Source organism: Bombina bombina, chromosome 5, assembly GCF_027579735.1.
Source record: "Bombina bombina isolate aBomBom1 chromosome 5, aBomBom1.pri, whole genome shotgun sequence".
NCBI lineage: Eukaryota > Metazoa > Chordata > Amphibia > Anura > Bombinatoridae > Bombina > Bombina bombina.
This window is the reverse complement of record NC_069503.1, coordinates 866,610,879-866,636,636: the sequence shown is the minus strand read 5'-3', so window position 1 is coordinate 866,636,636 and position 25,758 is coordinate 866,610,879. Positions and strand designations below refer to the sequence as shown.

Below are 25,758 nucleotides of genomic sequence, written 5' to 3'. Positions count from 1 at the left end.
GCTTTAAAATTTTATTTACAGGCGGTAAATTTTCGCCAGTCTTCTGCCCTGTTTGTTCAGAAAGCTTCTGTTACTTCTCTCTCCCTCTGGTTGAGAAGTTTAATTAGTTTTTGCTTATGAGACTGCTGGTCAGCAGCCTTTTGAGAGAATTACAGCTCATTTCACTAGAGCTGTTTCCGCTTCTTAGGTTTTCAAAAATGAAGCTTCTGTAGAACAAAGGCTACGACTTCGTCTTCTCTGCATACTTTTTCCAAATTTTGATCTTTTTGTCTCAGCTGAGGCTTTTTTTCCCCAACAGTAATTGATGAAGCCGTGGACTCGCCATATCTTAGGAAAGAAAACTAGATTTATTCTTACCTGATAAATCTTTCTTTCCGGATATGGTGAGTCCACGGCCCCGCCCTTTATTTTTAGACAGTTTTCTTTTTACTGAACCTCTACACCTTTTTTGTGCTACACTCTTTTTTTTTTTTTTTTTTTTTTCCTCCATTACCCTTTGTGGGAAGGGGAGTGATACCTAACAGCTTTGCTGTGGTGCTCTTTGCCTCCTCCTGCTGGCCAGGAGTGGTATTCCCAACAGTAATTGATGAAGCTGTGGACTCGCCATATCCTGAAGAAACTTATCAGGTAAGCCTTAATCTTGTGGGGTTTTTTTTGTTTTTGTTCTGTTAATTGTTTGCTCTATCTGAATCATGAAAGGGGGGAAAATGCTTCTTTTGTGTTTTTTTTGTTTTGTTTTTTTTCTTAACAAGAAAAACTTTCTTGTATCAGTCTTGTACCGTTTATTGATTGGGACCCAGCATCTCCATAAATAAATTATTGGCTAACAAACCCTAATTATTTTGAAAGTGTTGAAAATGGCGGCGCTGTTTCACCTCCAGGGAACCAAGCTGCCCACGTCCTGAGTCAACCTTGTTGCTTTCACCTCCAAAATAAGAGCTCACAATAGTGTAGCAGATTTCAGACAATGTGGTAGGCGCACAAACTGGTTATACTCAGAAGATTGCTGTTAAAATAAGACTTTATTTAAATCATCACAAAGGTGTCTTCAGGTGCAGCTTCAGGTTTTATTTAAAATACAGCTCAACGTGATTTGAGCTAAAAGAAGCCTTTATCAAGAGCATAAAGTTAAAACAATTTCTGGAACAAATGGTTAACCCTAATGAGCTTGCCTCCATAAAGTTGATGCAGACAATTATATGTACACCCTTTGCCCACTTTGCCATAAAGCTGCACTTTTGTTGAACATCTGGGATAAACTGTACAAATCCTTTGTTGAAAGGAGAATGCCCTCCAATTTTGGTGTTGGACTGCCTTTCTGGATATGGATATCAGACTGATGTATTACAGGAAAGTTCTTATTTATGAAATGGTAACCTTTTGCCCACTTGTGCTTGGGTGGATAATGCCTCAAAACCTAGAATAGGTATTTAAAAAAAAAAAAAAAAAAGGATGCTGTCTCGGACATGATTTCTAGAGACTGGTCTAAACCAGGTATGTCTCTTACTCCTCCTACAAGGTTTAAAAAGTTGTATTCTTTACCTGCTGCTAATTTAGATTTATGGGAAACTGTTCCAAGGTGAATGGGACCATTTCCACTCTGGCTAAATGTTCTATTCCTTTGGAAGTCCGAACTGCTTTGAAGGACCCTTTTAGACAGAATATTAGAATCTTTTCATAGAAGGGCCTTTTTACATGCTGGTTATATTATCAGGCCAGCTATTTATATTGCCGATTGTATCTGCTTCTACTTACTGGTTGTCAATCCTTTCAGAGCAATTTCCTGATGACCCTGTTAGTGCACATCTATTGGGTTTGCTTCAAAGTATTTTATTTGTGTTGTTGTGTTTGACATGAAGATACATGTCATTAGCATTTTTTGCCAGGAGGGCCTTTTGGCTTAAATCCTGGTCAGCTGATATGGTGTCTAAATCTAGATGGTCTCTTCCTTTCATGGAAATAAGTTATTTGGTACTGATTTAAACTCCATTAAACTAGTACTGGAGGTAAAGGGGTTTTCTTCCTCAAGACAGTCTAAAGGGAAATCCAAAGCATCTAAATGTTTTTGTTCCTTTTCATCAGAATAAGAAACAGAAAGCTGACTCCTCTGCTCAAAAGAAAGATTTATCTGGTTTAGTCTGGAGACCTAATACTAACTGGAACAAGTCAACGCGGGGTCAGAGATCTATCCCTACTTCTAAAACAGCATTAAGGTGCGGCCCCCAACCCAGAAGTTCTGGTAGGGGGCAGATTAAGCCTCTTTCAGGAGGCTTGGTTTCAATCTGTTCCAGAACCCTGGGTCCGGAATAGTGTTTCTCAGGGATATTGAATAGGATTCATAAGGCCTCTCAGAGGAAGTTTTTTTTTTTCTGTCCAATGTTCCAAAGAATCCTGTAAAAGCTCAAGCTTTTCTTCACTCTGTTTCAGATCTGATAGATAAGGGATTGATTGTTTGGTTTCCATTGCAGGACCAGAGGTGGGACTTTATTCAAATCTATACATTGTTCCAAAGAGGGAAAGCATTTTCATACCAGTTCTGAATCTAACGACTAAACAAATTTGTAAGGATTCGATCTTTGAAAATGGAAACTATCAGCTAGGTCAGTTTATGTCCACAATAGATTTGAAGGATGCTAACCATGCTCCTATTAACATTTTTGAGTTTCTGAGGTTTGCTTTACTAGACAAGCATCTTCAGTTTGTTGCTCTACCATTTGGTCTGGCTACAGCTCCAAGAATATTTACAAACTTTCTGGGTACTCTTTTGTCTGTGATCAGAACTCTGGGTATTGCAGGGTTTACTTACCTGGACAATATTTTGATTTAAGCTCAGTCTTATCCTTTAGCAGAATCTCACACTAACAAACTCTCTTTTTTCACTTCAAAAGCATGGTTGGAGGATCAAGTTTTCTAAGGGTTCTTTGGTTCCTTAGACAAAGGTTACTTTCTTGGGTTTACAAATAGACTCAGTATCCTTGAGTCTTTCTGTAACAGAGCAGAGGCAGTTAAGATTGGTGTCAGCTTGTCTAATCCTTCAGTCTTTTGCATTTGATTGGTTTCACATAAGGCCTCTTCAGCTTTTATATGCCCCGTCAACAGTGCAGGGATTATACCTGGCTGTCACAAAATATATTTTGAGATCTCAGTAAAAGTCAGTCTCTAACTTGGTGGCAGGATAATCAGTGTAATATTCAGGTGGCTTCTTTTGTTCATCCTACCTTTTCTGTAATCACTACAGATGCAAGTTTTTCAGGTTGGAGAGCTGCCTGGGGGTCTTGACAGCACAGGTGGTTTGGGATCCTTGGGACGCAAGGTTACCAATCAATGTTCTAGAACTCTGCAATTTTCAGGGCCCTTCAAGTTTGGCCTCTGTTGAAAAGGGTGTCTCATCTGTTTTTAGACAATGTCACAGCAGTGGTTTATATAAAAAAAATCAGAAGGAACTCTGCGTTCCCTGGAAACTATGGATGTGTTTCGGATTCTCTTCTGGGCAGAAGCCAATTCTTATATAGTTTCTGCAATTCACATCCCAGGAGTGAATAATTGAGTGAGACTTTCTGTCATCTCTACACCCAGAGGGGTCTCTTCACCAGGATGTGTTCATTCAGATTGTGGCTCTTTGGGGTCTCCCAGAAATAGATCTGATAGCCTCTTGATTGAACAACAAACTTCCCAGGTACTTTGTGAGGTCCAGGGATCCACAAGCAGAGTTAGTGGATGCTCTTAGTTATTTTGTCATTTCAGCCTTCTTATCTGTTTCCACCTCCTGGTTCTTCCCAGAGTGATTTTCCAAGATATAACTAGAGAAGCAGTTAGTAATCCTGATTGCCCCAGCTTGGCCTCGCAGGATTTGGTATGCAGATCCATTTCTGATGTCCAGTTGCCCTCTTTGGTTTCTTCATTTGCGGTCAGACCTTCTGTCCCAAGGTCCTCCTTTTTCCATTTAGATTTCAAATCTCTAAACTTGATGGCATGGATATTGAACGCTTAGTTCTGAGACATAGGGGTTTCTGATTCTGTGATTGAAACTCTTATTCCAGCTCCTAAACCTGTTGGTAAGACTGATCAAAAGGACTGGAAGGCCTTTTATTTCTTGGTGTATAGATCATGATTTTTTTTTTTTGCTGGAAGGTCTAGATAAAGGTCTATCTGCCAGTTCTCTGAAAGGTCAGATTTCAGCTTTCACTTTTGTTCCACAGAAAGATTGCTAATCTTCCTTATGTTCATTGTTTTGTTCATGCTTAAATTTTTATTAAAGGGACAGTCTAGGCCAAAAAACTTTCATGATTCAGATGTAGCATGTACTTTTAAACAATTTTCCAAATTTACTTTTATCACCAATTTTGCTTTGTTCTCTTGGTATTCTTAGTTGAAAGCTTAACCTAGGATGTTCATATGCTAATTTCTTAGACCTTGAAGGCCACCTCTTTTCAGAATGCATTTTAACAGTTTTTCACCACTAGAGGGTGTTAGTTCACGTATTTCATATAGATAACACTGTGCTCGTGCATGTGAAGTTATCTGGGAGCAGGCACTGATTGGCTAAACTGCAAGTCTGTCAAAAGAACTGAAATAAAGGGGCAGTTTGCAGGCTTAGATACAAGATAATCAGAGATTAAAAGTATATTATTATAACTGTTGGTTATGCAAAACTGGGGAATGGGTAATAAAGGGAATATCTATCTTTTAGTCTTTCTTCTCCATGGAGTCTTAACCTATTAAGGGTTTTGCAGGCTCCTCTTGTTCCTATTCATAAATTGGACATTAAACTTTTTCTTGGAAACTGTTCTGGCTATATCCTCTCCTAGAAGTTTCTGAATTGTCTCCTTTTTCATGTGAGCCTCCTGGTTTGTTTTTTTTGGGGGGGGGGGGTGGTATTTATTATTATTTTTTTAAAAATCAGGATAAGGCTGGTTTACGGATGTTTACTATACTATTTCGCCTAAGGTTGTTTCTTCAGAGAGCATTGGCAGAAAATGTGTTCCTCCTTTGTGTCCTAATCCTAAAAATGTCTCTGAAAGATTTTTGCATTCTCTGTTAGGGCTTTGAAGTATGTTGATTTTTAGACACACTTCTATTTTTTTTTTTTATTTTTTTTTTCTGGCTCTATGAAAGTTGAGAAGCTTGTTCTTTAGCCTCTTGGTTAAAACTTTTTGATTCACAAAGCTTATGTGGAGGCACATCTGCCTCTGCATCGCAGTTGATTACTGCTCATTCTATGAGGTCTGTTGCCACTTCCTGGGCTTTTAGGAATGAGGCTTCAGTTGAAAAAATTTACAATGCATCTACTTGGTGGTCTTTGCATACTTTTACTAAATTCTACCAATTTTTATGTTTTTGCTTCTTCTAAAGCTGCCTTTGGTAGAAAGGTTCTTCAGGCAGTTGTCTGATTGCTTTGCCTGTTTAAAGTGCATTTAAAGGGTTGTGGATTTATTTTCTCATATACATACATACATACATATATACACACACATATATATGTATAATATATATTCCTCCCTTTATTACTTGTGGGCTCTCAACACCTGTATGAAAGAAAACACAACTTATGCTTACCATTATGAAAAAAAACGAATTTATCAGGTGAGTCCACAAGACCCCACCCTATGTTTTCTATGGTTAGGTTAAATTTATTTCTGGCACATCTTTTTCCCTGCTTCCTTTTATGGCTCTTATTCCTTTTTTTTTTTTTCTTACCTCATTTACTTGGCTATGTTCGACTGAGGTATGTGGGAAGGGTTTTGTAGAGCTCTTGGGGTTTGGGAGTCTTTGCCGCCTCCTAGTGGTGAAGTGATTCTCTGCCTCCTAGTGGTGAAGTGATTCTCATGAGTAATGGCTCGGGGACTCTCCACCAGGAAATAAATGTAATTTATTTTTAAGCATAAATTGTTATGTAATATAAAACCCACATTGTGCCATGGAGTGCCACCCGACCCTCAGAGCTCTGATAATTCTTCCATCGCTCTGATATTAGACAATGTTCAAAGCAAGAGTACAACTAGGCTCTTCCCCTCCCCCCCCTCAACTATCTGCAAGCTATAGAAAATTTGCCTGCTAATTTTGCCAGGGCTGATAAAGTATGGAGCGGACTCAGTTCAAAGTACCCGTGTCACAGAAAACAAGTCATTTTTGAAATATTAGACAACTCCACTAAATGTGTAAATAGGAACCAATTTTGCCACATCCTCTTCAACGTAGTGTGGTTTGGAAAAATTATGTGAAGTTTCAGGGACCACGCAACATCTCATAAGGAGTTTTTTTTATTTTTTTGTTTGTTTTTTTGTTTGTACAATGTTGCACAATGAATAGCTGATCTAGTGTATGATATGGCTAGGAACCAATCTTTATTTGCACTAATTGCTCTTCACTCTCCTGTCTTAATTTAATGAACGCTGGGCAGTTATGTATTTGGTAGTGGCATGAAAGTTAGCTAGATACCTCTGTTCAGTAATGTCTAAGGTCTCGTATATGCCAGCAGAGTGAATAGTTGTGTTTTTTTTTTTACTTTGTTTTTTTTTAAATTTTATTTCTGGTAAAGGGCTTTTGTTTTTAGCAGTTTGGCTGTAACTCAGGTTTTTATACACAAATGTAACTTTAAAAAAAAAAAAAAGCCAGATTTCAGCCTCTTTATAAAAATATGCAGTTTTGAAGAATGAAATGTGTATGGCCTATAAACTTGGCTCTTACCCCTGCTATTTTCATTAAGCTCAAAGGAATCTGTCTTAGCACATTTTATGTATGTTTTGGGCTACGCAACTCTGTTTACTAACTTTTCCTTTTACTTCATGTTTCTATCCAGTTGCTTTTCCAAGGTGTTTGTGTAGCTTCTACTCACACAGTAGTTACAGAAGGAGATTTTCAGGCAAGTGCTATTTTAATGTCCCTTTTTAAAGCCATCCTAATCCTAGAGCAATCGGAGGTTCAGAAGCTTCTCATCATTAATAGTGTTCCAGACCAAGGGTCGGAAGACAAAGCTTTCCTATGGTTACCACAGATTTCGTTAAGACATAGTGCGCAAAACCTCTTTAAATGGATTTTAAATAAATCTTGCTTGTTCCCCACTCCCTAGAGAGGCTTAAAAGTCTATGTAACCTGGGTTTTCAAAATGCTGCAAATTACCTAAACCATCCCAAAATTTAAAAAAAAAATCACACATTGTAGCCTAATACAGCATATATATATATACACATACACACACACACACACACACACACACACATACTGTATGTATTGTGCTGTTATGCCATGCCTCCTACAAACTACCCCTGCACTGGGAGTAAAAAAACAAGCAAAGTTTAAAAAATATGTCACACTGTTGTCAGTCTGCCGTGGCACACCTGAGGATCTCTCACGGCACACTGGTTGAAAAACACTGACCTAAACCATTTACCTGATTTCTAGCATTTGCAGGTTTAAAGAATTTGTTTTGTGGTCTTTCTACACAAAGGAAATAATTGAATTTTCTTTTAAAGTCTAAATGTTAATTCTCTTATGAACTTTCTTCTTTGTTCCTTCATCTACCACTCTTATCTATGCAGACAATCATTGATACTTTAATATGCAAGAGAGTATTTGCAGTTTGAGCATTATTGGTCGAATCCCAGCTTTTTTTTTTTTTTTGTTCTGGTGTGTGTATTTTATGCATCTATACCCCCCAGGTTCAGGGCTTTTGTATTTAAAGTAAATGTCAAGTTACTAATAGTGCCCCACGGCATCGGATAGACTTTTAAAAATTAACAAGGATTCATAAAATCTTTTATATGTATATATTTTCCTGAATTTTTACCTATTTACTGCGGCGACAATAAGTGCAGCTCTCCCACCCACCATATAGTCAAATTGACTGACAGGTGACGATTTGTAAAATAACTAATCCTTGTTCCCCCACCCCGGGCTGTGACGTTTACGCAAAGGGGCTGATTGCCCTGATGGGAACAAGTATTAGTTATTTTACAAATCATCTGTCAATTTATTTGACAATATGGTGGGTGGGAGAGCTGCACTTATAGTCGCAGCGGTAAATAGGTAAAAATTATGCAAATATATACATATAAAAGATTTCATGAATTAAACCCTTGTTAATTTTTAAATTTTGCATAATTTTTACCTATTTACCGCAGCGACCATAAGTGCAGCTCTCCCGCCCACCATATTGTCAAATTAATTGACGGATGATGATTTGTAAAATAACTAATCCTTGTTCCCATCAGGGCGTTCAGCCCCTTTGTGTAAACGTCATGGCCCGTCAATTTGACAATATGGTGGGTGGGAGAGCTGCACTTATTGTCGCAACAGTAAATAGGTAAACATTCTGCAAAATATATACATAAAAATTAACAAGGTTTTAATTCATAAAATCTTTTATAAGTATCAAATGCTGTGGAGCACTATTAGTAACTTGACATTCACTTTAAGTGATCAATTTAGATAAGGTTTTTTTTTACCTTGAGAACCTTAGTGGCTGTGGGGTGTTTGTTTTTTTTTTTTTTTTTTAAATTCTAGTCTTGAGATTCCATTCTTGCCCCACTGGGTGTTCAGGGTCCCTTTTTTTGATGGTCACATTTCTTGACTAACTTCCTAACCTTCTTATGTTTTCAGACATGAGGCAGGCATAAGGTTGCCACCTTTTGCCCAAAAGATTCCTGGACACTTTTTAAATGGGGGTGGAGAGGGTGTATCGCAGGGCGTGTCTTGGGGGCATGGCTTCTCACTGCCTCAAATTCAATATGAAATCAAATTTATATATCTACATGTGTGTAGATGTAGAGATAGATATAGATAGATATAGAGATATATAAAACTCTGATGAAGCGCATGCAGGAAACGCGTCAGATCTAACCCTGCACACTGATTGTGTCTTCCACCTGTCTGCTCCATAAGCTATCCACTTCTTATAAATAAATATATATATATATATATATATATATATATATATATATATATATATATATTATATATATTATATATATTATATATATTATATATATTATATATATTATATATATTATATATATATATATTATATATATATATATATATTATATATATATATTATATATATTATATATTATATATATTATATATATATAATATATACACAATATAAACTCAGTACCCATGTTTACAGTGGCAGAAGTGCATAAAAAAGTCATACCTTTTGAACTGTCCCGTACAGTTACCCAATTCAACAACCCCTCTTACTTGCCCTTATGCCCCTGAGGTGATAAACCTTGCATTGCAAGACTGTCACTCATGAGAACAAACCTCAAATATTTAAACATACTGTTAAAATACTTTTGTTATTTATATTTATTCTGTTATTTTTATCCTAAAAAAAACACATTTAACTACACATACTAATTTGGACACAGATTCATGATATTAATACTATTAGAAAGTAAGTTGCATAAGGGGTTAAACAATACTAGCTACAAATTGTATAAATTTCACATATCGTACTATACACACCCATTTTCTTGATAAACTGTTAAATCCTTACGGCTAGATTTAGAGTTGGGCGGTAGCCGTCAAAACCAGTGTTAGAGGCTCCTAACGCTGGTTTTTACCGCCCTCTGGTATTTGGAGTCAGTCAGGAAATGGTCTAATGCTCACTTTGCAGCCGCGACTTTTCCATACCGCAGATCCCCCTACGCCATTTGTGTATCCTATCTTTTCAATGGGATCTTTCTAACCCCGGTATTTAGAGTCGTGGCTGAAGTGAGCGTTAGAAATCTAACAACAAAACTCCAGCCGCAGAAAAAAGTCAGGAGTTAAGAGCTGTATAAACCGGCGTTAGCCCAGAAAGCTCTTAACTACTGTGCTCTAAAGTACACTAACACCCATAAACTACCTATGTACCCCTAAACAGAGGCCCCCCCACATCGCCGCCACTCGATTAACATTTTTTAACCCCTAATCTGCCGACCACACGCCACTGCCACCTACGTTATCCCTATCAACCCCTAATCTGCTGCCTCTAACACCGCCAACCCCTATATTATATTTATTAAACCCTAATCTGCCCCCCTCAACGTCGCCTCCACCTGCCTACACTTATTAACCCCTAATCCGCCTCACTCCCGCCTCAATAACCCTATAATAAATAGTATTAACCCCTAATCTGCCCTCCCTAACATCGCCGACACCTAACTTCAAGCATTAACCCCTAATCTGCCGACTGGAGCTCACCGCTACTATAATACATTTTTTAACCCCTAAAGCTAAGTCTAACCCTAACTTAAATATAATTTAAATCTAACGAAATAAATTAACTCTTATTAAATAAAGTATTCCTATTTAAAGCTAAATACTTACCTGTAAAATAAACCCTAATATAGCTACAATATAAATTATAATTATATTGTAGCTATTTTAGGACTTATATTTATTTTACAGGTAACTTTGTAATTATTTTAACCAGGTACAATAGCTATTAAATAGTTAAGAACTATTTAATAGTTACCTAGTTAAAATAATTACAAAATTACCTGTAAAATAAATCCTAACCTAACACTACACTATCAATAAATTAATTAAATAAAATACCTACAAATAAATACAATGAAATAAACTAACTAAAGTACAAAAATTAAAAAAATATTTACAAACATTAGAAAAATATTACAACAATGTTAAACTAATTCCACCTACTCTTAGCCCCCTAATAAAATAACAAAGCCCCCCAAAATAAAAAAATGCCCTACCCTATTCTAAATTACAAAAGTTCAAAGCTCTTTTACCTTACCAGCCCTGAAAAGGTCCCTTTGCGGGGCATGCCCCAAAGAATTCAGCTCTTTTGCCTGTAAAAAAAAAACCATACAGTACCCCCCCCCCAACATTACAACCCACCACCCACATACCCCTAATCTAACCCAAACTCCCCTTAAATAAACCTAACACTAAGCCCCTGAAGATCTCCCTACCTTGTCTTCACCTCACTGGGTTCAGCGATCGGTCCAGAAGAGGGTCCGAAGTCTTGATCCAAGCGGCGGCTGAAGAACTCCATCGGGCTGAAGTCGGAAGTCCATCATCGGGATGAAGTCTTCTATCAAGCCACATCTTCAATTTTCTTTCTTGCGGAGCCATCTTCTTCCCAGCCGACGCGGATCCAACCTCTTCAAGCGACCCCTACTCGCCGAATGACGGTTCCTTTAAATGACGTCATCCAAGATGGCGTCCCTCGAATTCCGATTGGCTGATAGGATTCTATCAGCCAATCGGAATTAAGGTAGGAATATTCTGATTGGCTGATGGAATCAGCCAGTCAGATTCAAGTTCAATCCGATTGGCTGATCCAATCAGCCAATCAGATTGAGCTTGCATTCTATTGGCTGTTCCGATCAGCTAATAGAATGCGAGCTCAATCTGATTGGATCAGCCAATCGGATTGAACTTGAATCTGACTGGCTGATTCCATCAGCCAATCAGAATATTCCTACCTTAATTCCGATTGGCTGATAGAATCCTATCAGCCAATCGGAATTCGAGGTACGCCATCTTGGATGACGTCATTTAAAGGAACCGCCATTCGGCGAGTAGGCGTCGCTTGAAGAGGTTGGATCCGCGTCGGCTGGGAAGAAGATGGCTCCGCTCCGGAAGAAAGAAGATTGAAGATGCGGCTTGATAGACTTCAGCCCGATGATGGAGTTCTTCAGCCGCCGCTTGGATCAAGACTTCGGACCCTCTTCTGGACCGATCGCTGAACCCGGTGAGGTGAAGACAAGGTAGGGAGATCTTCAGGGGCTTAGTGTTCGGTTTATTTAAGGGGGGTTTGGGTTAGATTAGGGGTATGTGGGTGGTGGGTTGTAATGTTGGGGGGGGTATTGTATTTTTTTTTTATTTTTTTTTTACAGGCAAAAGAGCTGAATTCTTTGGGGCATGCCCCGCAAAGGGCCCTTTTCAGGGCTGGTAAGGTAAGAGCTTTGAACTTCTTTAATTTAGAATAGGGTAGGGCATTTTTTTTTTATTTTGGGGGGCTTTGTTATTTTATTAGGGGGCTTAGAGTAGGTGTAATTAGTTTAAAATTGTTGTAATATTTTTCTAATGTTTGTAAATATTTTATTATTTTTTGTAACTTAGTTTTTTTATTTTTTGTACTTTAGTTAGTTTATTTCATTGTAGTTATTTGTAGGTATTTTATTTAATTAATTTATTGATAGTGTAGTGTTAGGTTTAATTGTAACTTAGGTTAGGATTTATTTTACAGGTAATTTTGTAATTATTTTAACTATTTTAACTATTAAATAGTTATCAACTATTTAATAGCTATTGTACCTGTTTAAAATAATTACAAAGTTGCCTGTAAAATAAATATTAATCCTAAAATAGCTACAATATAATTATAATTTATATTGTAGCTATATTAGGGTTTATTTTACAGGTAAGTATTTAGCTTTAAATAGGAATAATTTATATAATAAGAGTTAATTTATTTTGTTAGATTTAAATTATATTTAATTTAGGGGGGCTGTTAGTGTTAGGGTTAGACTTAGCTTTAGGGGTTAATCCATTTATTAGACTAGCGGCGAGATCCGATCGGCAGATTAGGGGTTAATTATTGTAGGTAGCTGGCGGCGACATTGTGGGGGCAGATTAGGGGTTAATAAATATAATATAGGGGTCGGCGGTGTTAGGGGCAGCAGATTAGGGGTACATAGGTATAATGTAGGATGCGGCGGTATACGGATCGGCAGATTAGGGGTTAAAAAAATATGCAGTTGTCAGCGATAGCGGGGGCGGCAGATTAGGGGTTAATAAGTGTAAGGTTAGGGGTGTTTAGACTCGGGGTACATGTTAGGTGCAGACTTAGGAAGTGTTTCCCCATAGAAAACAATGGGGCTGCGTTAGGAGCTGAACGCTGCTTTTTTGCAGGTGTTGGGTTTTTTTCAGCTCAAACTGCCCCATTGTTTCCTATGGGGGAATCGTGCACAAGCACGTGTTTTGAAGCTGGCCGCGTCCGTAAGCACCGCTGGTATCGAGAGTTGCAGTGGCGGTAAATATGCTATACGCTCCTTTTTTGGAGCCTAACGCAGCCATTCTGTGAACTCTAAATACCAGCGGTATTTAAAAGGTGCGGGGGGAAAAAAGCATGCGTAGCTAACACACCCCTGCTCACGGCACCCAGCCCCCGGGCTAAGAGCTCCCCTGGCCAGTTTTTTTTTTTTTTAATCTGTGTTGTTCACTGCTGCTTGCTACCAGGGGAACTCTTAGCCCGGGGGCATTTGAGGGTAGTTCCGGGACATGGGACATACAGTCCCAGACTGGGACTGTCCCGGTGATACCGGGGCGGGTGGCAACCCTAGGCATGTATTTTCCACTTTCTTTGTTGTGTTAATCTGTTAATGCTTTAAGCAGATAAAAATATATCTATCTCTCGATCTCCTTTTCTTCTATAAGATACGAGTCCACGGATTCATCCTTTACTTGTGGGATATTATCCTCCTAACAGGAAGTGGCAAAGTGCACCACAGCAGAGCTGTCTATATAGCTCCTCCCTTAGCTTCACCCCCCAGTCATTCTCTTTGCCTACTCTAAGTACTAGGAAGGGTAAAGTGAAAGAGGTGATAAAATGTTAGTTTTTATTTTCTTCCAGCAAGAGTTTTTTTATTTTATATGGTACCGGTGTGTACTATTTTCTCTCAGGCAGCAGATGGATAAAGACTTCTGCCTGGAGGCTGATGATCTTAGCATTTGTCACTAGGATCCAGAGCCATTCCCACAGAATGGCTGAGGAGTACTTAAACTTCAGTGTGAGGAACGTTTTTCATGCTATAAGCAGTGAGGTATGTTCAGTCATTTTTTTCTGGAGAGACTCTGGAATTTCAGAATTGGCTGACAGTATCCCCATGAGGGTAATGGTAAGCAGTAATCCTAAGAGAAGAGGGGTATTACTAAGCTTGCATATAGGGGCTAAGAAAATGGTTGACACTGAGTTTGAATGTTTGTGGGCAAACTTTTTTTGAACTGGGAGTGCTGATAACGTTTTTGGCAGTAACGTTTTTGATGCTTTATTGGAGGGTACACTTGGCTTCTTTTTTGGGTTTAAGAGCCCACATGGCTAGTTTGGAACTGCTCTGGTGCGGTTCATTTGGGCTGAGAGACATCGAGGGAGATGGGCGGGGCCTATTTTCGAGCCTCAGTTGCGCATTTGTATTTGCAAGGCAAGCTCCAACTCCGGTGGGCCCTTGTGGAAGTATTGGGCCAAATTGAAGCTTTACCCCGGTTTTCCAGATCCCTGAGGGCAGGTAAGTGCCACAGCAGGGCTGTGGTGAGGTGCAGGGGGTGTTTTTTCCTGATTTAAACCTTGATTAATTATCAGGTTGTTTTTTTTTTTACAGTAAGGGTTAAGTGTTCCTTTCCTTGTGGGGCAAACTTAGCTGCATCATTTGAATACTTATACAAAACATTGCAAAGATTTGATTATTTTAACCCTTTAAGGACACGGCTTTCTGTTTGCTCAATTGTTTTATGACGGAAACATTCCGTCATATGTCCTTAAGAGGTTAAAGCAGTTTTGCAGAACGTGTGCTTTTTTTTTCTCTTAAAGGCACAGTATCGTTTATAAAGAGTTATTTTTTTTCACTAAATAAAGTGTTTTCAAGCCTGTTTGTGGTCATTACTAGCCTGTTTAACATGTCTGACATTGAGGAAAGCCAAAGTTCAATGTGTTTGGAAGCCATTGTGGCACCCCCACTTAAAATGTGTCCCTCATGCAATGAAAGGGCAATAAATTGCAAAGAACATATTTTAGCTGATAAAAGTATGTCGCAGGATGATTCTCAGTCAGAAGGGAATCTGGTTATGCCATCTAATTCTCCCCAAGTGTCACAACCATTAACGCCCGCACAAGCGACGGCAAGTACTTCTAGTGCGTCTAATTCTTTCACCCTGCAAGATATGGCCTCAGTTATGAATACTACCCTCAGAGGTTTTATCTAAGCTGCTTGGGTTGCAGGGGAAGCGCAGTAGGTCCGGTGTAAGAGTAAATGCTGAGCCCTCTGACGCTTTATTAGCCATCTCCAATGTGCCCTCACAATGTTCTGAGTTGGGGGTGAGGGAATTGCTGTCTGAGGGAGAGATTTCTGATTCGGGAAAGATGTTCCCTCAGACAGACTCGGATATGACGGCTTTTAAATTTAAGCTAGAACACCTCCGCTTGTTACTCAGGGAGGTTTTAGCGACTCTGGATGATTGTGACCCTATTGTAATTCCACCAGAGAAATTGTGTAAAATGGATAGATATCTAGAGGTTCCTACTTACATTAATGTTTTTCCGGTCCCTAACAGGATTTCGGACATTGTTACAAAGGAGTGGGATAGACCAGGTATTCCCTTTTCTCCCCCTCCTACTTTTAAGAAAATGTTTCCCATATGACACCATTCGGGATTTGTGGTAGACGGTGGAGGGAGCTGTTTCTACCCTGGCTAAGTGTACAACTCTACCTATTGAGGACAGTTGTGCTTTCAAAGATCCTATGGATAAAAAAAATTAGAGGGTCTTCTAAAGAAAATATTTATTCATCAGGGTTTTCTTCTGCAACCTATAGTGTGCATTGTTCCTGTAACTACTGCAGCTGCGTTTTGGTTCGAGGCTCTTCAGGTTGAGACCCCATTAGATGATATTCTGAATAGAATTAGGGCTCTCAAGCTAGCTAATTCTTTCATTACAGATGAGGTTTTTCAACTGGCTAAATTAGCGGCAAAGAATTCAGGTTTTGCCATTTTAGCGCATAGAGCGTTATGGCTTAAGTCCTGGTCTGCTGATGTATCATCAAAATCTAAGCTTTTAGCCATCCCTTTCAAGGGTAAGACCCTATTCGGGCCTGAACTGAAAGAGATCATTTCAGACATCACTGGAGGAAAAGGCCATGCCCTTCCTTAGGATAAGTCAAATAAGATGATGACCAAACAAAATAATTTTCGTTCCTTTTGAAACTTCAAAGGTGGTCCCTCTACCTCCTCCCCTGCTGCAAAGCAAGAGGGGATTTTTGCTCAATCCAAGTCAGTCTGGAGACCTAACCAGACTTGGAACAAAGGTAAATAGGCCAAGAAGCCCGCTGCTGCCACCAAGACAGCATGAAGGGGCAGCCCCCGATCCGGGACCGGATCTAGTAGGGGGCAGACTTTCTCTCTTTGCTCAGGCTTGGGCAAGAGACGTTCAGGACTCCTGGGCTTTAGAAATCGTGACCCAGGGGTATCTTCTAGACTTCAAATATTCTCCAAGGGGGAGATTCCATCTTTCTCGAAAAGAGAGGTGTTCTTACGCGGTGTAGAAGACCTATATACCATGGGAGTAATCTGCCTAGTTCCAAAAACAGAACAGGGGCAAGGGTTTTACTCCAATCTGTTTGTGGTTCCAAAAAAGAGGGAACCTTCAGACCAATTTTAGATCTCACGATCCTAAACAAAGTCCTCAGAGTCCCATCCTTCAAGATGGAGACCATTCGGACTATTTTACCAATGATCCAGGAGGGTCAGTATATGATCACCATGGATTTAAAGGATGCGTATCTGCACATCCCTATCCACAAAGATCATCACCAGTTTCTCAGGTTTGTCTTTCTGGACAAGCATTACCAGTTTGTGGCTCTTCCCTTCGGGTTGGCCACAGCTCCCAGAATTTTCACAAAGGTGCTAGGGTCCCTTCTGGCGGTTCTAAGGCCGCGGGGCATAGCAGTAGCGCCTTATCTGGACGATATCTTAATTCAGGTGTCAACTTACCAACTAGCCAAATCTCACACGGACATAGTGTTGGCTTTTCTGAAATCCCTTGGGTGGAAGGTGAACATAAAAGAGTTCACTTATCCCCCTCACAAGAGTTCCATTCCTGGGAACTCTGAGATTCGGTAGACATGAAAATTTTTCTGACGGAGGTCAGGAACTCAAAGATTTTAACCACCTGCCAAGCTCTTCATTCCAATCCTCAGCCGTCCGTGGCTCAGTGTATGGAGGTAATCGGACTAATGGTAGCGGCAATGGACATAGTTCCTTTTGCTCGCTTGCATCTCAGACCTACAACTATGCATGCTCAATCAGTGGAATGGGGATTATGCAAATTTATCTCCTCAGATAAATCTGGATCAAGAGACCAGAGAATCTCTTCTTTGGTGGTTGTCACAGGATCATCTGTCCCAGGGAATGTGTTTCCGCAGGCCAGCATGGGTCATAGTGACGGACGCCAGCCTATTGGGGTTGGGTGCAGTCTGGTATTCCCTGAAAGCACAGGGTGTGTGGACTCAGGAGGAGGCTCTCCTCCCGATAAATATTCTAGAACTGAGAGCGATATTCAATGTGCTTCAGGCGTGGCCTCAGTTGGCTTTGGCCAAATTCATAAGATTCCAGTTGGACAATATCACGACTGTAGCATATATCAATCATCAGGGGGGAACAAAGTTTTCTAGCGATGATAGAGGTTTCCAAAATAATTAGATGGGCAGAGACTCACTCTTGCCATCTATCAGCAATCTATATCCCAGGAGTGGAGAACTGTGAAGCGGATTTTCTAAGTCGTCAGACTTTTCATCCGGGGGAGTGGGAACTCCATCCGGAGGTGTTTGCACAATTGATTCATCAATGGGGCACACCAGAATTGGATCTGATGGCATCTCGTCAGAATGCCAAACTTCCTTGTTACGGGTCCAGATCAAGGGATCCTCAAGCATTTATGGCGTAAATATCTTTATTGGTGTGAATCCAAAGGCTACTCATGGAGTAAGATAAGGATTCCTAGGATTTTGTCCTCTCTCCAAGAAGGATTGGAGAAGGGGCTATCAGCTAGTTCCCTAAAGGGACAAATATCTGCTTTATCAATTTTACTGCACAAGCGTCTGGCAGATGTTCCAGACGTTCAGTCGTTCTGCCAGGCTTTAGTTAGAATCAAGCCTGTGTTTAAACCTGTTGATCCGCCATGGAGTTTGATTTTAGTTCTTAAAGTTCTTCAAAGGGTTCCGTTTGAACCTATGCATTCCATAGATATTAAGCTTCTATCTTGGAAAGTTCTGTTTTTAGTTGCAATCTCTTCGGCTCGAAGAGTTTCTGAGCTATCTGCATTGCAATGCGACTCGCCTTATCTTGTTTTTCATGCTGATAAGGTGGTTTTGCGTACCAAACCTGGATTCCTTCCTAAGGTTGTTACTAATAAGAATATTAATCAGGAAATTGTTGTTCCTTCTCTGTGTCCTAATCCTTCCTCTAAGAAGGAGCATCTGTTACACAACTTGGACATGGTTCGTGCTTTGACGAAAATCTTTGGCGCTTGCAAGTAAAACTTTAAACATCTTCTGTCTGTTTATTCTGGAAAACGTAGAGGTCAAAAAGCTACGGCTACCTTTTCTTTTTTGGCTGAAAAGCATAATCTGTTTGGCATACAAGACTGCTGGACAGCAGTCTCCTGAAAGGATTACAGCTCACTCTACTAGAGCGGTGGCTTTCACATGGGCTTTTAAAAATGATGCTTCTGTTGAAAAGATTTGTAAGGCTGCGACTTGGTCTTCGCTTCATACCTTTTCCAAATTTTCCAAATTTGATACTTTTGCTTCTTCGGAGGCTATTTTTGGGAGAAAAGTTCTTCAAGCAATGGTTCCTTCTGTTTAGCCATCTGTCTTGTCCCTCCCGTTCATCAGTGTCCTGTAGCTTTGGTATTGTATCCCACAAGTAAAGGATGAATCCGTGGACTCGTCGTATCTTATAGAAGAAAAGTAAATTTATGCTTACCTGATAAATTCATTTCTTCTATGATACGACGAGTCCACGGCCCGCCCTGTCAATTTAAGACAGATTATATTGTTTTGATTTAAAACTTCAGTCACCTCTGCACCTTTTAGTTTCTCCTTTTTCTTCCTGTACCTTCGGTTGAATGACTGGGGGGTGGAGCTAAGGGTGAAGCTATATAGACTGCTCTGCTGTGGTGCTCTTTGCCACTTCCTGTTAGCAGGAGGATAATATCCCACAAGTAAAGGATGAATCCGTGAACTCGTCGTATCATAGAAGAAATTAATTTATCAGGTAAACATAAATTTACTTTTTTTTTTTTGAGAGGTTTTAGTAAAGTACATCAAACAATACATGGCCTTTCACATTAGAAGCTGGTTTAAATATCTTGTACAGGCTACAAAAAAGTACAGATGAAAGTGATAATACATTTGTTATGAGTATTTACCTGCAAAAGCATGCACAGTAGTATATGGGTTTTAACCAGGTATGTCATGGACACATATAGACCTATATAATTTGAACCTTATTTTTCTAGGAAATATAGCTCTTTACACAGGGGGACACTCTTGGACCTAACTAAACTTAAGGGACAAAGAGTAGAGGTAGGTTAGCTATTGTGTTAGTACAAATATTTAAGAGAAACTAGCAACTGATATTACAGATAAACAGTGATATATTATGACTTTGTTGTACATACATATTCCTCTTATAGCAAGTAGGGATCATAATAAACAGTTAAGAATAGCTGACCCACTATTATAGGGTATATTCATGTAAATGCAAAGTAATTTTAACTTCAATAGTTATACCCCTATTATATATGGTAGGATTAGGTTAGGCTTCTATTAATCATCTAATCAATAAATCCTATAGCTTATAGGTAGCCATATGTGTATATACAAACATGTAAACTGTGGTCATTGACTAGCGTGGATGACTAGCTTTTATCCAACAAAACATATGTGCATATAGCCTTTAACCGATCCCAATTTTGTCCATAGTGGTCAATTTATTGTGAAGTTTAAAGGAGCCACTCTCAGGCCATAGTACATATAAAAGTAAAAAACTAGTAACTGAATAATACTTCAACTTGTTGCCTTATATATAAATAACAGTGGGCAAGAGCCGCTTCTATATAAACTCTAAGTAGAGATATGAACACTGTAAATGGTATAATAAGTAAACACCGCTTGAGCTGATGTAGAATAGCGAAGATTAGCCAATCTGTATTATAATATATAGTACATTTTTATGGTGAGGCAATAACGTGTGCTAAAATCTGAGAGTAGCTTATCTAATGAAATATTAATAGTAAATAACTTATTTTATATTTATATATGATTATTTGATCACTCTAGGGCCTCAAATGAAATATATTTGCTTACACCAGAAACGTTATAAAGAGATAAAATAGTTGCTGTATTGGCTATATGAGTAACGGTATGGGGTAAGGTGGCTGAACTCTCAACTATAAGGACCTGAGTGTTAATAAAAGTGGACATCTGATAACTCTGCTTAAGTGAAATTTGAGCCCTTCTAAATGTATGGTAATCAACAGTGTCTTATATCCATGATAGATGATTACAATTAGGAATGGTGTGTGGGAGAGGTTGCTAATAAGCTGAAACGCCTAAATTGCGATATATCTAATCATTACAATTAATATGAAAAGACGTTATGTAGAACACTCTTTAAACCTCTAATGTGATAAATCAAAGTTAGAAATGTGAGACATATATTGTAAAAAAGACATTTAATAAGCACTAGGCTCAAGCACTAATCTGTACATATAAAATACAAAATACAAATCTGTTTAATAAAAATCAGGGATGTCTCCCTTTGGCATATGAGAAGTGCATGCAACTAAAGTCCGTTGATACCACCTTAAGATGAGTTGGGTAAAAGTTCAATATGTCCTTATAGGATACAATAGGTTAAAAACAATTTCACTTCAAAGCAATAAAGTGCTGGGAAAATTTCAGAGACGTTGGTGACACACTACCTTCGGATCGTGCGTTAAATAGACTCACCACCGGGAGTATCACCTGATACGGATAAGACTCTAACCGTTAAACACGACTCGCATCACCCTCCGATTTCGCGTTGTACAGTTCCTCAGCATGTAGGTTCAACTTCAGTGTATATCACGTGACCCTCTTGCAGCTTTCCAATTAGTCAATGCTTTAAGTTTCTGTATTCAGATGTCAGGCACTAGGAATCTTCAACAAGTACTTGTCATGTAGTAATCTTTAAGTACAAAAATGTTTTTTTCTCAATTAAAGGGACACTGAACCCAAATGTATGTTTCATGATTAAGATAGAGCATACAATTTTAAGCAACTTTCTAATTTACTCATAATCAATTTTTCTTCATTCTCTTGGTATCTTTATTTGTAAAGCAAGAATGCAAGTTTAGATGCGGCCCATTTTTTGTAAACAACCTGGGTTGTCCTTGCTGATTGGACAGAACCAATTAAAGTGCTGTCCATGGTCTGAACCAAATATTCACTGGCTCCTTAGCTTAGATGCCTTCTTTTTCAAATAACGATAGCAAAAGAATGAAGAAAAATTTATTATAGAAGAAAATTAGAAAGTTGCTTAATATTGCATGCTCTATCTGAATCCTGAAAGAAAAAAAAATTGGGTTTAGTGTCCCTTTTTAAGATTACATTTAAATGTAACTTTTTAAATTTTATTTTCAGGACTATTTTGCTGGCTACTAACCTCAAACTGATGAGCAAAGAAATTACACCAACATTTTCAGCTGACGATGTAGGCAAGATCAAAAAATTTTGTAAAGCTCACTCAAAAGTAAGACATTTTTGAAACGGTGGTGTTTGGTTTTTTATTCTGTAATGTTTGTTTATACAATTCTTTCTTTGCTTTAGGATATATTTGGGCATTTAAGCAAATCATTGGCACCCAGTATTCATGGACATGAATTCATTAAGAAGGCCATATTATGCATGTTGCTTGGGGGTAATGAAAAGGTTCTTGATAATGGCACCCGGATAAGAGGAGACATTAACGTTCTCCTGATAGGCAAGTATAGTGTTAAGGTGCTTAATAGTTCTAAGCCCTTATTTAACTATTTATGACGGTATAATTTGTATTTTTAATGTTCTAGGTGATCCTTCTGTTGCAAAGTCTCAGCTGCTACGTTATGTGTTGTTTACTGCTCCACGAGCTATTCCCACCACTGGTAGGGGATCCTCTGGAGTAGGTTTAACTGCTGCTGTAACAACTGACCAAGAGACTGGTGAGTTGTTTATGGATTATTTTATAACTTTTATTAAGTTGTATGAATTACTTGGGTTAAAATGCTTTATAAAATGAGAAACTTTAAAGGGACAGTAATTTCAAAATTAAACTTAAATTGACTGGATAGGGTATAAAATTTTAATCCACTTCTATTAATTTTGCTTGATTCTCTTGGTAAAGAGTAAATCATAGGGGATCTCAGGGGCGTGCACATGTCTAGCCATCTTGCAGCAGTGTTTGGAACATTGTTTATTACAGTGTTATATAATGTTGTAAATACTGCTGCCAAAGATGCGTCCACGCTTTATTTTTTGACTTCGTCCCTTTTTAATTTGTACAGTAACTTGGATTTTTTTTTTTTCCTTTTTTGAAGCAGACTAGTTATGTTAGGTTAAACAAACCTAATAAAACTGTTTTCATGCAAGAAACTCTTTAATATGTTTAGTGCTCTTAACATGATTTTATGTAAATTTGAGGTAAATGTCCATTTAATATTTAACAAACCTTACATATTATGACATAGGAAATCTGATAATGCCAATTTCTCTTGTAAGGTGTATCCAGTCCACGGATCATCCATTACTTGTGGGATATTCTCCTTCCCAACAGGAAGTTGCAAGAGGACACCCACAGCAGAGCTGCCATATAGCTCCTCCCCCAACTGCCATACCCAGTCATTCTCTTGCAACTCTCAACAAGCATGGAGGTAGTAAGAGGAAAGTGGTAAAATATAGTTAGTTTTTTCTTCAATCAAAAGTTTGTTGTTTTTAAATGGTACCGGAGTTGTACTATTTTATCTCAGGCAGTATTTAGAAGAAGAATCTGCCTGCGTTTTCTATGATCTTAGCAGCTTGTAACTAAGATCCACTGCTGTTCTCACATATGTCTGAGGAGTGAGGTAACTTCAGAGGGTGAATGGCGTGCAGGTTATCCTGCTATGAGGTATGTGCAGTTATAAGTTTTTCTAGGGATGGAATTGCTAGAAAATGCTGCTGATACCGGATTAATAGAAGTTAAGCCTGAATACAGTGATTTAATAGCAACTGCTATCATGCTTACTATCAGAGATAAATACTCTTATAAAATTGCATTATAAAACGTTTGCTGGCATGTTTAAGCGTTTTTATATATTCTTTGGTGCTAAAACTTATGGGGGCCTAGTTTTTTTCCACATGGCTGGCTTGATTTTTGCCTAGAAACAGTTTCCTGAGGCTTTCCAGTGTTGTAGTATGAGGAGGGGCCTATTTTAGCGCTTTTTTGCGCAGTTAAAATTACAGACTGAGACATTCAGCTTCCCTCAGCAGTCCCCTGAATGCTATAGGACATCTCTGAAGGGCTCTAAAGGCTTCCAAAGTCGTGTATTGAGTAAGGTAGGGCCACAGCAGAGCTGTGGCAGTTGTTGTGACAGTTAAAAAACGTCTTTCATTTTTTTTATCTGTTTTTTGTATTAAGGGGTTAATCATCCATTTGCAAGTGGGTGCAATGCTCTGTTAGCTTATTACATACACTGTAAAAATTTTGTTTGATTTACTGCCTTTTTTCACTGTTTTTCAAATTGACAATTTGTTTCTCTTAAAGGCACAGTACCGTTTTTTATATTTGCTTGTTAACTTGATATAAAGTGTTTTCCAAGCTTGCTAGTCTCATTGCTGGTCTGTACAAACATGTCTGACATAGAGGAAACTCCTTTTTCATTATGTTTAAAAGCCATGGTGGAACCCCATCTAAGAATGTGTACTAAATGTATTGATTTCACTTTAAACAATAAAGATCAGCTTTTGTCTTTAAAAAATTTATCACCAGATGATTCTGACGAGGGGGAAGTTATGCCGACTAACTCTCCCCACGTGTCAGATCCTTTGACTCCCGCTCAAGGGACTCGCGCTCAAATGGCGCCAAGTACATCAAGGGCGCCCATAGCGTTTACTTTACCAGACATGGGGGCAGTCATGAATAATACACTGTCAGCGGTATTAGCCAGACTGCCTGAATTTAGAGGAAAGCGAGATGGCTCTGGGGTTAGACGTAATACAGAGCATACAGACTCTTTAAGATCCATGTCTGATACTGCCTCACAAAATGCAGAAGCTAAGGAAGGAGAGCTTCAGTCTGTGGGTGATATTTCTGACTCAGGGAAGATGCAACCTGATTCTGATATTTCTACTTTTAAATTTAAGCTTGAGAACCTCACTGTGATACCATTGCAGTGCCAGAGAAATTGTGTAGACTGGATAAATACTATGCAGTGCCGGTGTGTAATGATGTTTCTTCTGTTAAGTGTGATCAGTCCACGGGTCATCATTACTTCTGGGATATTACTCCTCCCCAACAGGAAGTGCAAGAGGATTCACCCAGCAGAGCTGCATATAGCTCCTCCCCTCTACGTCACTCCCAGTCATTCTCTTGCACCCAACGACTAGATAGGATGTGTGAGAGGACTATGGCGATTATACTTAGTTTTATATCTTCAATCAAAAGTTTGTTATTTTAAAATAGCACCGGAGTGTGTTATTACCTCTCTGGCAGAGTTTGAAGAAGAATCTACCAGAGTTTTGCTATGATTTTAGCCGGAGTAGTTAAGATCATATTGCTGTTCTCGGCCATCTGAGGAGTGAGGTAAACTTCAGATCAGGGGACAGCGGGCAGATGAATCTGCATAGAGGTATGTAGCAGTTTTTATTTTCTGACAATGGAATTGATGAGAAAATCCTGCCATACCGATATAATGTCATGTATGTATACTTTACACTTCAGTATTCTGGGGAATGGTACTTCACTAGAATTACACTGTAAGAAATACATAAAGCTGTTTAATAACTAGAGATTATGTTTAACGTTTTTGCTGGAATGTAAAATAGTTTTCATTTGCTGAGGTACTGTGTGAATAAATGTTTGGGCACTATTTTTCCACTTGGCAGTTGCTTAATCTGTTTTTCTGACAGTTTCTGTTCTCCCTCACTGCTGTGTGTGAGGGGGAGGGGCCGTTTTTTGGCGCTTTTTCTATGCATCAAATATTTCAGTCAGCAACTCATTGTATTCCCTGCATGATCCGGTTCATCTCTACAGAGCTCAGGGGTCTTCAAAACTTATTTTGAGGGAGGTAATTTCTCTCAGCAGAGCTGTGAGAATTATAGTTTGACTGAGATAAAAAACGTTTATTCTGTAATTTGTTTCCTGCTTTCAGAATTTGTTATCTTTGCTAATGGGATTAAACCTTTGCTAAAGTTGTGTTTACAAGGATTGAGGCTATAACTGTTTCAATTTATTAATTTTCAACTGTCATAGATCTTCTGTGCTTCTTAAAGGCACAGTACATTTTAATATTATTCTAATTGAATTGTATTTCCAAGTTGCAAGTTTATTTGCTAGTGTGTTAAACATGTCTGATTCAGAGGATGATACCTGTGTCATTTGTTGCAATGCCAAAGTGGAGCCCAATAGAAATTTATGTACTAACTGTATTGATGCTACTTTAAATAAAAGTCAATCTGTACAAATTGAACAAATTTCACCAAACAACGAGGGGAGAGTTATGCCGACTAACTCGCCTCACGTGTCAGTACCTACATCTCCCGCTCAGAGGGAGGTGCGTGATATTGTAGCGCCGAGTACATCTGGGCGGCCATTACAAATCACATTACAGGATATGGCTACTGTTATGACTGAGGTTTTGGCTAAATTACCAGAACTAAGAGGTAAGCGTGATCACTCTGGGGTGAGAACAGAGTGCGCTGATAATATTAGGGCCATGTCAGACACTGCGTCACAGGTGGCAGAACATGAGGA

General features: G+C 38.8%; 1 protein-coding gene across 1 annotated transcript in view; it reads left to right on the top strand.

Moving 5' to 3' along the window:
• The window catches only part of LOC128660911 (maternal DNA replication licensing factor mcm3), a 130,169-nt gene that overhangs the window by 26,731 nt on the left and 77,680 nt on the right, over positions 1-25,758 (top strand). Inside the window, exons 6-8 of the mRNA XM_053715003.1 lie at positions 21,414-21,522; positions 21,600-21,753; positions 21,839-21,970. Of these exons, the coding sequence (XP_053570978.1) occupies positions 21,414-21,522; positions 21,600-21,753; positions 21,839-21,970 (395 nt within the window). The remainder of the gene's footprint in view (positions 1-21,413; positions 21,523-21,599; positions 21,754-21,838; positions 21,971-25,758) is intronic.